General features: G+C 40.1%; 1 protein-coding gene across 2 annotated transcripts in view; it reads right to left on the reverse strand.

Moving 5' to 3' along the window:
- The window catches only part of ADAM9 (ADAM metallopeptidase domain 9), a 77,215-nt gene that overhangs the window by 51,705 nt on the left and 12,267 nt on the right, over positions 1-13,243 (reverse strand). For both annotated transcript variants that reach the window (XR_007133989.1, XM_047772416.1), the window contains exons 3-5: positions 11,181-11,239; positions 1,574-1,652; positions 661-737 (exon numbers count right to left, since the gene is read on the reverse strand). Coding sequence is in view for 1 of the 2 variants with exons in the window: in XM_047772416.1 (XP_047628372.1) it covers positions 661-737; positions 1,574-1,652; positions 11,181-11,239 (215 nt within the window). In the remaining variant the exon portion in view is untranslated. The remainder of the gene's footprint in view (positions 1-660; positions 738-1,573; positions 1,653-11,180; positions 11,240-13,243) is intronic.

Raw genomic sequence — 13,243 nt, forward strand, 5'->3', positions numbered from 1 at the left:
TCAACTTGCTGACCTAAATATGGAAATAACGAGCCCCTTTTTACAGTCATTATGGGACTTAAATGAAAAAACAGAGGTGAAAATGTTAGAGAGCTAAAGAAATATAAAGTCTGTTTATTTTAAGTAGTAAAAATTATTTAGCAGTCTTGGAGTTCCCGTTGTGACTCAGCATCGCTAACAAATCTGACTAGTATCTACAAGTATGCAGGTTCAATCCCTGGCCTTGCTCAGTGGGTCAAGGAGCCAGCATTGCCATGAGCTGTGGTGTAGGTTGCAAATGCAGCTCAAATCTTGCATTGCTGTGGCTGTGGCTGTGGCCAGCAGCTGTAGCTCTGATTCAACTCCTAGCCTGGGAACTTCCATATGGCAAAGGTGTGGCTCTAAAAGCAAAAAAAAATATATATATATATATATACACATATACATATATATATATATTTTTTTTTACTGGTCTCAATAGATGAAATTTTTTCTTCAGATATTAAAATCCATCAACTGTGGCACCCTCCTAAATCACATAGGCATCTGAACCACAGCTATAAAGACCTTCAGCAACATCAAAGTAAAATCTCAATTTAAGTGACTTGATTTGGAGCCAGAGATAGGGAAAGAGTAAAGAAATAAGGGAATGAAAAAAAGCTGATCAAGAAAATTCCTTACCTTAGTCCAAAACAGTCACTAAGAGCAATGGATGAATTGTAAACGCCCTCTACATATCCTCGATAATGACAATGATTCTAAAGGATAAAAACTGTATTATCTTCAAATACTGTAACATTGCTGAAAATCATCACAGAAATTGCAGAACTAACAAAATTCCTTAAGGTCAGTAAGTTAAAATTTTATTTATATTACTGGCATCTTATAACATCACACAGCATTCTTTGGACAATCTTCAGACCCACTGTCACCCTATAGCTTACACAAATGTGTAGGCAGGATTCCAGAGAATACTCCATACAAACAACTCTACCCCAATAACCTTTAAACTGAGAAGCAAAACAAGGCAGCAGAACATCATGTTTAACACTTTTAATTGCAGCCAAGAAGATACAACAGCAGCCAACTGAAACCCAATACAGAAGAGGACCTTGTGACAGGCATTGATGACACCAATGGGAAAAAAAATCAGTGCATAGCAAAAAAAGTGACTTTGATCAGACTGTTTTCTTTTCTTGCTATAAGCGTATTGGGAATATTATTATTATTATTACTACTACTACTATCATTAGTTACACATTTAACCATTTTAAAAACTAAAGAGCTTTTATCCTTAATTCTAAGCAAGAAAATGACCAGTGGAAATCAGTAGGGATTATCATTACATAGATTATTTTCCTGGGCTTTTACCAAAAAAAAACACTTGACTACAGAGTTCAAGGAGAGCTGTAAGACACAGCTGAATCTATGTAAATGCACTTACTACTCCCACCCCAGGACACTCAAACACTTTAATATCAAATTGGGCCTAGGGGTAGCACAAGGTAACAGGCCTGAGCACCTGAAGAGAACTCACTTTAAAATTATAATTGTCTTAAATTCTGCCACAGGGTCAAAGAGGAAAATAGATTACCTGTATATCAGGGTAGTCAGAGATCAGAGCTCCTTCGTTGTTGTAGGTATAAACTACAAAGTCTTTGGGCAAAAGGTCTCTGCAAGAGGAATAAAACACACCACTTAAAATGATTTTATCTATTTATAACTAAGAACACAATTCATAAGGCATTCCTAGAAGAGATGAGCAGAAATAAAAATGTTCACCCGATAAATGATTCTTTAAAGAAGGAGCTATCTTAAAACAAAAAGCTCGTAAATGGACTTGCATCTGAAATCTTATTCACCGCTACCTCAGAAAGAATGTTGAAGCTGCCCATTTGCTTTCATGGTCATAAAATGCTGGTTGCAAAAAAAATTGTGCATAACATCCTTAAAGTTTTCTAATACATCTCACAGGAAAATTATGTTAGCATAGAGCATATATAGCAATCATGTTTCCAGAAGAAAATAAGCGATTTTACTCTCTTAAATGTCCTATGTAAAGAAGAACTCACTGCCTTAACCTCCTAAGTATAGGGGCAAAGTCTGTATCGGCTGTTGGAGGAAACAATTACTGCTGATTCCTGAAACTTCCTTCCATGTTAAGGGAGATCAGTAGTGTGAACCCCACGTTTAAAAACCAGGTGAGCTTTGTTAAAGAAAAAAATATCCAAAGACACTTGTTGAGGATGGTAAGGCAGACTTTATTATCAAGATCAGAATAGGGACCACTGCAAAGGGATTCTACAGGGGGTGGGTAGAAAGATCAGGCTCAACTCCAAAAGGGTAAGTGAGAATTTATAGCCAAGGGGATGGGAGGAGTGGACAGAAAATTACTAAGAGGAAACACCAGGACTATTGTGGCTAAACCAACCTAACAGATTCTTGCTGAAGACAGGCCAGGGAGACCAGACATCACTAAGGAATGGAGGCAGGAGGGTGGAGGATAAAGAACTTGATGAAACATTCAGAGTGGTGGTGGGGGAGGAGGTTCTTGCTGAAACTAGATTTTACAACAAAGTGCACTGATGGGCCTCAGAGAAGGTTCAGAAACCTGACTAATGTTTGGCTAAGCAAAGAATCTTTGTCAGTCTCCCCTCTTGTTCGAGGAAGAAGAGCCTTTCTTCTTTCCTCTGAATAACACAAGTCCATTTCCTCATTCAGTTGTCTTTCGTTCATTACAGAGCAGCTGAGTCATCTATTGGAACTTGGTAGTAGAGGCTATTTTTTGGGTGGTGCTAGCAGTCAGGCATTTAGTGAGGGGAGCTGCTATGAAAATAAAAGAAAAACAAAGATTAATGGTTAGAAACCCAGTTTCTGAGTCCAGTGTACAGCAACTGAGATTTTTCAGACTTGAGCTCGGAGCATCTTCAGGTGGTAGAGTGAGGATGGCACTGGCCATCAGACAGATTTTCCTGGTTTGCACTTTGAATGTCTCAGGCGATAGTATCATGTATTTCAATGCATTTCCTGAGTGGTCCATACACCAGGAGGCATGGAGGTTGTCCAAATGTGATCTGTTGCAATAATTGTTTTTTGAACTTTCTATTAAGTCTTCCAGCTGCAGTGTGCAGAGCTTCAGGACAAGGGCAGTTTTAGCTCTTGATGATTCCAAGTCAGGAAGAATAAAAACTGGAAATGTTAATTTAGATAGCTGCAGCCAGATATTGGAGGAAACTAGAAGAATTCGGGATTTGGTAAAGCTAGCAAGATGTCCAAGAAGGAAGCAGCAGGGGTTCACTATAGTTTGCCATTGAAACAGAAAACATTCTCTCTACAGTCACTCCCATATCCATGAAAGTCAAAGTAAGACTAATTTGTTTGCAAATAAATCTGGTCTCATTAAACTTGGCCTGGTTATTTACATGATTGAAGCAGAAATAGTAATTGACCACAGAGTCCCTTGTATGAGTTTGCTTTGCTGGTATATGTCCTAAGGAATCTCAAATTGGACTTTTAAAAGCCTCTCAAGGCTAAGAAGCCAAGCCAAGAACTCACCACTAGATTTTGCCTGCAATATCTCTAGATTTGAGCGAATTTCTCTCTTCTCAAGGTCCTCAAAATACCTGAGGCTCCTGGGCCTGCCAGAAGTGACTTTCCTTACCTCCTGTAAGGTAGGAAACCCTTTAAGCCAGGAATAGGCCTGTTTGTCCAAGAGGAGCTGTATAAACATTGCCTCCTTAAAGTCAACCTTGGTTCCTCAAAGCTATCTGAGTAAATACACAATATTCTCAAGTATGACATCCCAATCAAAGCCTTGATACTATAACCAAGGTTTCCAATTGTTTCTTATCACAAGGAGAACAAATTAGTGCAAACAACTATACTGCCATGAAAATAAGATGTGTTAACACATCATATAAGTCTAATTAGTTTAACATGTCTCTTTTTATAAAGAGAGAGACAAATCCTTTGAGATTTTCCAAGGGTCACTTGGGAAATCTCAGAGTTAGTTTGAGGTCAAAAAGACTCCACTTACAATTTGATTTGGGAAAGCTGTCAAAAATACTAAAAGGTTTGAACACCTGACTAAATAGGATCACAGGTGTCACTGTGAAACAACACTTAGCTGTTCATTTAAGCAAAGTCACAATTAAAGGATTTCAAAGGCAAATATGGAAATTTATGGTTATTTAAAAAAACAAAAAAAAAACCCTCTTAGCTCTCTTAATATTGAGATTTGGTATAATCAAAGATCTGATAAAAAAACATGCCACATGGGGAGTTCCCATCGTAACACAGCAGAAACGAATCTGACTAGGAACCATGAGATTGCGGGTTTGATCCCTGGCCTGGCTCAGTGGGTTAAGGATCTGCCGTTGCTGTGAACTGTGGTGTAGGTCGCAGACGTGGCTTACAGCTCAGATCTGGCGTTGCTGTAGCTCTGATTAGACCCCTAGCCTGGGAAACTCCATACGCCGAGGGAGAGGCCCTAAGACAAAAGACAGAAAAAAAAAAAATGACACATGGGAAATTACCTTGAAACACAAATACGGTCTTCCCAAGCTGTTTACTTAAAAGGAAAAAAAACAACCTTTTTTACAATTTCCTATTAAAAGCAAATCGATAATCTAAGAAAATATTTTAACAGAAAGAAAATCAAATACTGGTTTTGTATCAGTATATTATTAACACTAAGGTAAATTTAAAAAACAAAAAAACCAAAAAACTTCACAAATAAATCCAACCAATGTTAGCCAGCTTAGGCCACACAGGGCACAATTTCTTTTCCAAGGTCCCTTTTCCATATATCTTTGAAAAAACATTTTTTTAAGTCATTCAGTTTCTGTCCTACTTTTTTCTTCTTTTTCATTCTGGAACAAGTCGTTCTACTTTGGGACAAAATTATTCTCTTTTTCCCTTAGCAAAGCATATCTTTCATGCCCTTCCTTGTCAAGACTGTACCTTATTTTCTTTACATACAGTTTGTTTTCTTTAGCCTTATTATTCCTAGTAGTTTCATTTACATATGTTGATTAAGTTTTTAACCACTAGTAACCCAATTTTCAGTAAAAACTAGGAACCAGGCAATAGCAAACTACTACATGTTATCATTCTGCAGAAAATTCATGAATACATCATTTCATAATTTCTAGAAATGTGTCTTTTTTCACAGTACAACTTCTCATGCTCATTAACAAAACCAAATATATTTAGCTTCTCTATACAGTATAAAAATAAGATGCCAAAAGTAAAAAAATTAAAATTATCTTTAGCAATTAATATTTCAATATTTTATTTTATTTGGAAATTATCTAGTCAATGATTATCCACCTTTAACTTAACTTAGTATGTAGCTTTAAGGTTTCTCAAGTTATGAAAAGATTTTTGAAACTATTTTTAAGGAGACATAAAACATAATTACTATTAAAAAATTTATTTATAAAGACATTCAATTCACATCTATTTAATTTACTTGTTCTGAGCAATTATGCTTCAATTACTCATGAAAATTTCATGAGACATTAGTTAAACAAAGCTAGCCATCCATCATCTTAAGCTGTTTTATTTGCTGACAAGCAAGTATCCAAAAAAAAATTAAAAAGACAAACAACCAAAAAATTATGTATGATTCTTCCCTCTTTTTTTAAAACTGGTTTGCTTGACATTAAGCAATTCCTTTTATTATATATTTTTTTCTGAGGGTGGACTTATAATTTATAATCTTAAAGTCTGAGTAGTAAACATAGGTAGAAGAAATTGTATACCTGCATTACATACCTAATGTTGACGACTGTGAAGTCAGAGTTTATCAACAAACAATCATATAAAGAATTTTAAAACTAGCAAAAAGGATTTCTGCTGTGGTACAGCTGGTTACAGATCCAATATTGTCTCTGCAGCAGCTCAGGTCACTGCTGAGGCCCAGGTTCGATCCCCAGCCCAATACAGTAAGAAAGATCCAGCGTTGCCTCGCTGTGGCTCAGATTCAATCCCTGGCTCAGGAACTTCCATATGCCATTGGTGCAGCCAAAAAATAATAATAATAATAATAATAATAATAATAATAATAATAAAGATATATAAAAACTAAAAACTAGCAAAAAGATTGAGATTATGTGAACTTAAAAAAAACAAAAAAACAAAAACAAAAACAAACAAACAAAAAAAACCACTACAGGTTAGTTTCTATATTCCTGAGAGTTTTAGGAAGACAATTTATATTAGGTGCTCATTTATCTCTAAGCCAATTTGAAAAGAACTCTTTAAGGGATTTTTTTAAATTATGTGGCAAGACCATCCACAAGTAGGAAACTATCACACATTCCTAACATAGACATGCATAAACATACAGACACAAACAGGCACTTTTAGCTTTCATTCTAAAATTTTAGCCATGAGTCAGTAAAACAGTAATACAATCTCACTGGTTTATCTCCACTTTGTATTTTCATCTGAATTATCTCTGGCAAATAGAACAAGTTAAGATTACCTGCCTACCAATATTTCTGGAGGAGACTTGAAGATTCTCTTTTGCTGTAACATGGAATCTTCTTTGGCTGTTGTCTAGATTTTGGGGGAGTGACTGAGAAGACATCTCACTGCTCTCTGGATGCTTCCAAAGCCCACATGAGTGGACACATCATTCAGTTCTCTTTCCAAATAGCCTTTTTTTTCATCTTTTCAGACTCAAGTAGTTGCTTTCGGAAGTACCCCGAGTTTCTGGAGAGCCCCCTGATAGAGGGCAAGGGGCCTACAGTGGAAGCAACTGTGGGGAGGTGAGGGGCTGAAGTGCGAAGGGAAAGTCTTAGGGGGACGGGGTGGAGGTCTGAAGTGGCACTTCTCAAAAGGTCCAAGGCGACTGAAGCAAACACTGATGGTGGTTAAGAGGAGGAAAGAGGAGCAGAGGTATGAGAGGGGTCAATCTGGGGAGATCTCAAGTTTCCCAAAGAGGCCAACAAAGCTCCAAATGATCCTCAGCAACATCACACCAACAAGTACGGAGGCAGACAGAGCTGGCTGCAAGTCAGCAGGATATAAGAAGTGGGGTTTCTGCTGATGAAGAAGCTCCAGTGGGAGAATAATAAAGAGAACAGAGGGACCTCACACAGAGCCAAGAAGGAGGGACTTCCAGCCAAGGGAGTCAGGGACTAATTTCCACTCAGGACAAGGAGCCAGGAAGACCTTCCAGCTCAGGAGGCACCTGTGGAAAAAGAAGCCTGGGACTCTAACCCAACCTCAAGAGAGTATACTTAAAACCTGATGCATCAAGTCTGTCCTCACCAGCTTCAACAGACAAATGGTTCAGGAGTCAGATTCACCAGTGGATCCCCGATCAATGAGTCAGGACTAAAGACAAAGGTTTCCAAGGTGTGTAGAGGGGGAGGTCCAGTGATGAATCTGTTCCCATCCAAGTCATGGCACCATGACCGTCAGATAAAAAAAATACCTAATCACACCTGTTAAAGATGGTGAGGCCAACCTTATTCAGGACCAATGCAACAGGTATGGAGACTACCACAGTGGGATTTTACAGTGGAGGAGACAGATCAGGCTCAAGTCCAAACACAGCATGGGCAGGTGGGAATCTGTAAGCAGGGTCGAGGTGAGTAGATGGAAAATTACTAAGAGGAAACATCAGGGGAGAAGGAAGTTCCAGCTAATTGGACCTAACGGATTCTTACTGTACACAAGAGGGTGACCAGACATCACCTGGGAGATGGTGGAGGATGAGGAATCTGATCAGATTGAGGGTGGGGGATTGTTGATAACCTCTTAGCAGGGTTCTTGCTCAAATGGATTTTCCAAGGAAGTACACAGATGGGCCTAGGAGAAGGTTCGGCAGCCTGGCCAAAGTTCAATCAAGCAAAGAATCTCTCTCATTTGCAGCAAAACTGGGAGCAGCAATATACTTATCTCTGGGGCTTATGGACAAGTCAGGGATGCAAGTGCTAGCTAGTGACTTAGGATCTGCCATTTAAAGCTCTAAACCCCAGGACCAGACTGTTTAGACGACTTAAGAGATAGAGAGACTGGAGTTCCCATCGTGGCTCAGTGGTTAGCGAATCCGACCAGGAACCATGAAGTTGAGAGTTCAATCCCTGGCCTTGCTCAGTGGGTTAAGGATCCAGTGTTGCTGTGAGCTATGGTATATGTCAAAGACACAGCTTGGATCTGGCATTGCTATGGCTCTGGCATAGGCCGGCGGCTACAGCTCTGATTAAACTCCTAGCCTAGGAACCTCCATATGCCGTGGGTGCAGCCCTAAAAAGACAAAAAGTAAAAATAAAAAATAAGAAGAGATGGAGAGACTGATGGCTTGCATGCTGTTTGATAGGTGACACCGCCTGACTTTAGCCACATGACCACTTTAGTAGAAAAGACCCCTTCTGTAAGGGGTGCCTGTGCTCCCCGGAAAACATGATGTTTTGCTCACATCCCAGTAGCTGGTAACCTGAAGACAAAGCACATCTGTGCAAGTGAGAAAGGACCCCAGGCCGGAGTTGCAGGGTGGGGGGAGTTCCCGCCTGGAAGTCCTCACGTCCGGTACCTTTACCTTTATGAAAGTCTCCTTGTGTGAGCTTGGGAGTAGCCATGGAGTTTTGAGTCCTTTTAATTAATTATCCAACCCTGTTCAGTCCCAGCACTGTCTCTCCTCTCACTCTCTCTCCCCAACACACACACACAAATACACACGTGTGCATGCATGTGAACTCTTGCCAGCACAAGCACACACGTGTGTACATACACTCTCTGCTCCCTCTGGTGATGAATTTGAAAAGAATAAACTGGAGATGCTATTTGGGTTGGCTCTGCCCTGCCTCCTCCTTGGAAATCACTGCCTGTCTGCTGGGAACACAAGTTCCACCCTACTCCTCCAGAACCAGGCCTGCCACTATGTAGCACTAAGGTACATGAGTGGCTGAATCTGCCTAATCCTGGGTTCGGGACTGGTAAGTCCACTGGGCTCTCATCCTTTGCAAATACTCCAACCCAGGCCTTTGACTTCCTATCTAACAACCTTTTATTTTTATTTTTTGGTTCTTGCTCTTGTTTGGTTTTGGCCAGCTCTCGGTATATGAAGTTCCCGAGCCAGGGAACAGATCCAAACTGCAGCTGCAACCTACACCACAGCTGCAGCAATATGGAATCCTTGACCCACTGTGCTGGGCACAGGATAAAACCTGCATCCCAGGGCCCCAAGATGCCACCAATCCTGCTGCACCATAGCAAGAACTCCATTATTTTATTTTTAAGTTTGTTCAGCACAGACAGAGAAAAGGTATGCTATCTTCTGCCCCACTACCCCCAGTCCCTGTCAAATACCCAAATGTAAGCAATTACGTGCATCCCTCTGCAAGGAAGCTTCATAGCTCTTACCAGATTCTCAAGGGACCGCGACCCAAAAAATTTAGGAAAAAAATAAGGAAAAACTGTGTGACTCAAACATAGTCACTCCCTTGAATTTCACAATTTCCCCATTACTAGAGAAAATATCCGAGCCATTTTATTATAGGCCAGCTACCCTAACTTTCTTTCACTAGTGATCATTAGCATTTATGACTATTTTTCAAGGACCTGGCAACTCTTACAAATGCCAGGGAAAGCACCATTTGCCCACCAATTCAAGAAGAACTGGAACATAGACCAGGCATAGCACATACCTATGTATCACTAGACTTCAAGTCAAATGACTTGGATTTGTGCTCCTCTTACAAACTATGTGGCACTGAGTAAGTCAACTAACCTTCCTGAACCTTAGTATTCATATCCATACAGCCAGGACCACAAACACTGTTCCATAACCAAGTTGTTATGACAATGTGCTAAGTGAGACAAAGGTGATGAAAATATTTTATAAGCTGAAAACTATGCAAACATAAGGAACTATTATCTTACTGAAATAATATTGATTCACATTTCCTTTAGAAAGAGTAGGAGGAACTATTTAGAGCTACTAGATTTTTGTACATAATGACATCTTTACATTGGGATCAAGTAGGATCCTCAGGAGTTTTGAGGGAATTAAATAACTAATACAGTTAAAAGTACCTGGTACAGTACCTGGAACATAGAAAGCCTCTCTGAAAATATCTATCACTCTGCCTGAAATCCTGCCAGGGAAATCTCCTATCCTTTGGCTCAGCATCTTCTTCTAAGATAAAAAAAACAAAAAAAACAAAAAAAAACTTCAAACTCGATGATCCATAAAAATAGTAAAAAAAAAATTTAATTTATTTTTTAAAAAGTAAAAGTCATCTGGAAGGCTTATTAAAACACAGATTGTTATGACACCTCCAATTCTGCTTCATTCTAGGGGCAGGCCTGAGAATTTGCATTTCTAACAAACTCCAAGGTGAACACCTTGAGCAGCACTTTATATCCCCATCATTCACACCTCAGCATAAAACAGGCTTGTAAGATGGCTTTTTCTCTGGGATCTCTGTAAAGATCTTAGAGGTTTTGCTACAGAAGAAAAGGGAGAGGGTAATGGGTGATGGCTCAGAAGAGACAGAAGCATGGTATTCCCAAAAGGCAGCAACAGAGCACAGATTAACAAGGTGAGATCAGGTGAAGACATGCCAAAACAAAGAGACAAGATGGGGGTGGGGGGTAATGGTTAAATGAGGTCATACGGGAAGGGTGGGGACCTGAGCCAATAGGATTAGTGTCCTCATAAGAAGAGACACCAGAGAGTTTGTGCCTCCACCTACCCGCTCCTTGCACACACAGGCTAAGGAGAGGTCATGTGAGCACGGGCCAGCAGGCGGCCGTCTGCAACCCAAGAGAAAAGCCCTCGCCAGACACCAACCCTGCTGGCACCTTGATCTTGGACTTCCAGTCTCCTGTATGAAAAGAAGGGTCTGTTGTTTAAGTCTGCAGTTCTTCACTAGGGCAGCTCAAGCAGAATGATAAAACTACTACAGACTTCTTTACCCCCTGCTCATTTGTTTCTTGGATAGATCACAATTAAAAAGTTTTCTTAAATACAACTTTCTCTTCTTTTAATTTAGATGTATCTTCCCTTGCTCTGATGTCATTAGAAATGCAAAACAGTATGGTTTTTTCCATACTTCTACTCTTACAACTCTGACTTTTTTATCAAATCTAAGCAATATCTAACTAGAAAAGAAACCAATACGCTATTGGAAAAACAAAAACGAAAACATTACTGAAAAGCCAAAGTAAATTAAATTTCTTACTTATTCCTTTCCAAGTGAATAATATGCTCTTTTCCTTCAGCTTGAATGACATAAGATACCTAAATGCACAAAGGAGAAAAGAACAATAAAACACTATCTTCTCAATTACTTTTCAACAACAGGTATTTACAGGACACTGGAAATTCCATCCTGACTTAAAATAATATGGTACTGACTGAAACTGTTTTGTGAAAGAATCTTAAATATGCCTTTAAATAATAAAAAAAAAAAAGTGGGCTGACCATCCCTCCCTACCTTTAATTACCTATTGTGGAAAATAACCTGCATGTTCATCTAGACTCTTCTTAAGTTCATTTATAATTGAGCTTTCACTTAAGGCATATTATAGCATAAAGTAGCTCTTTCTTTTGTTTAAATGAAACGAACCTCTTAGTTTCAAGAGATCATCCCTCGTTCTAGTTATCCAAAAGTCTGAAGAAATTAATACTTTTATGATTTTATATCTTTATTCAGTTCCACACATTTTATTGGATGCTAAAACACACTTTTTCGCCCTCACATGAACATATCTGAAATCGGGACACGTCGTACAGACGCAGAGCAGTCTTGCGGGCAGCGTTCTGCATCTTTCTTCACTGGCGGGACATTAAATAATAGCGTAGCTCTCGATGATGGCATCTCAGAGTCAAAGAACTGACAGAGTCAAAGGCACTTACACTTCTGCATCCTGGGCCCGTGGGATCCTCTTCTCTGCCTCTAACACTAAAACAGCTTCCCCAGCCAATCACCATTTCATTACCAGAAGTACATAATGTGATCTCTAGAACCAGGGGATTCAATTTTGCCTGAATTCATCTTTAAAAAAATGACGGTCATGGAGGGACCCAGCAATAATAATACTATCAGAAGCATCCTCTTATTCTCCCTACTGTTTCTGGGCTCAAAGTGAACAATCTGTCAAGAAACAGCAGGGTCCCCCACCCCCACCCCAGGGGCACTTCACCATCTGACTTCTAAGGCAGAGACCAGAGCCAGCACCTGGCATTCTACCCCCACATCCTGGGTGAGGCCCTCAGGACTCTGCTATCCACCTCCATCTGCACAGAGGCATCAAAAATACCAGGCTTAGGAGTTCCCCATGTGGTGCAATGGGATCAGCAGTGTCCTGGAAGCACTGGAATACAGGTTCAATACCCAGCCTGGAACAGTGGCTTAAGTTTCTGACATTGCCATACCTGTGGCTTAGGTCACAATTGCAGCTTGGATCTGATCCCTGGCCTAGGAACTCCACATGCCACAGGGAGGCCAAAAAAAAAAGAAAGGTATTACATTTGAGAGTGCCCAGTGTAGCTCAGCATAACAAAACCAACTAGTACCCATGAGGATGTAGGCTCAAGCCCTGGCCTTGCTCAGTGGGTCAAGGATCCCGAGTTGCTGTGGCTGTGGTGTAGGCCGGCAGCTGCAGCTGTGATTCACCCCTAGCCTGGGAACCTCCATATGCTCTAAGTTCAGCACTAAAAAGCAAAAAAAAAAAACAAAAACAAAACACACACACACACACAAAAAACAAAAAAAAGCCCAGGCTCCTTCCATCACCACAGTTTCGGCATGGGCCTCTTTATCTTTTCTGCTCTTGGACAAACACAGGTTGTAAAAACGTCGCTGTCATCTCTTCTGAGAAGAATTCTGTGAGTCTGAGAATCGTTTTGTGATATGTTCTTCCTCAAGTAACTGCCTGGATTGCTCATTTCCTTCCTTCTGGTCTTTGCTGTGCTCCAAGGTCACCTTCTTAGTGAGGTCTTCCCTGGCTCCTAATAAAAAGCCCAAATCCTCCAATCCTTCACCCCAGCCCCAATTCCAATACTCTCCACCCCCTACACCTGCTTTAATTTTCCACATAGCACTTATTACCATCTTAAGTAATCTTTAATTTTTTTAATTTTTTTTTTTTTTGGCTGCGCCCGTGGAGTGCATAAGTTCCCAGGCCAGGGATCAAACCTGGGCCACAGCAGCAACCTGAGTCACAGCAGTGACAACACCAGATCCTTAACCTGTTGAGCCACCAGGGAACTCCTTAATCTTTATATCACCCTATATTACTT

This window comes from Phacochoerus africanus, chromosome 3 (assembly GCF_016906955.1).
Source record: "Phacochoerus africanus isolate WHEZ1 chromosome 3, ROS_Pafr_v1, whole genome shotgun sequence".
Taxonomy (NCBI): domain Eukaryota; kingdom Metazoa; phylum Chordata; class Mammalia; order Artiodactyla; family Suidae; genus Phacochoerus; species Phacochoerus africanus.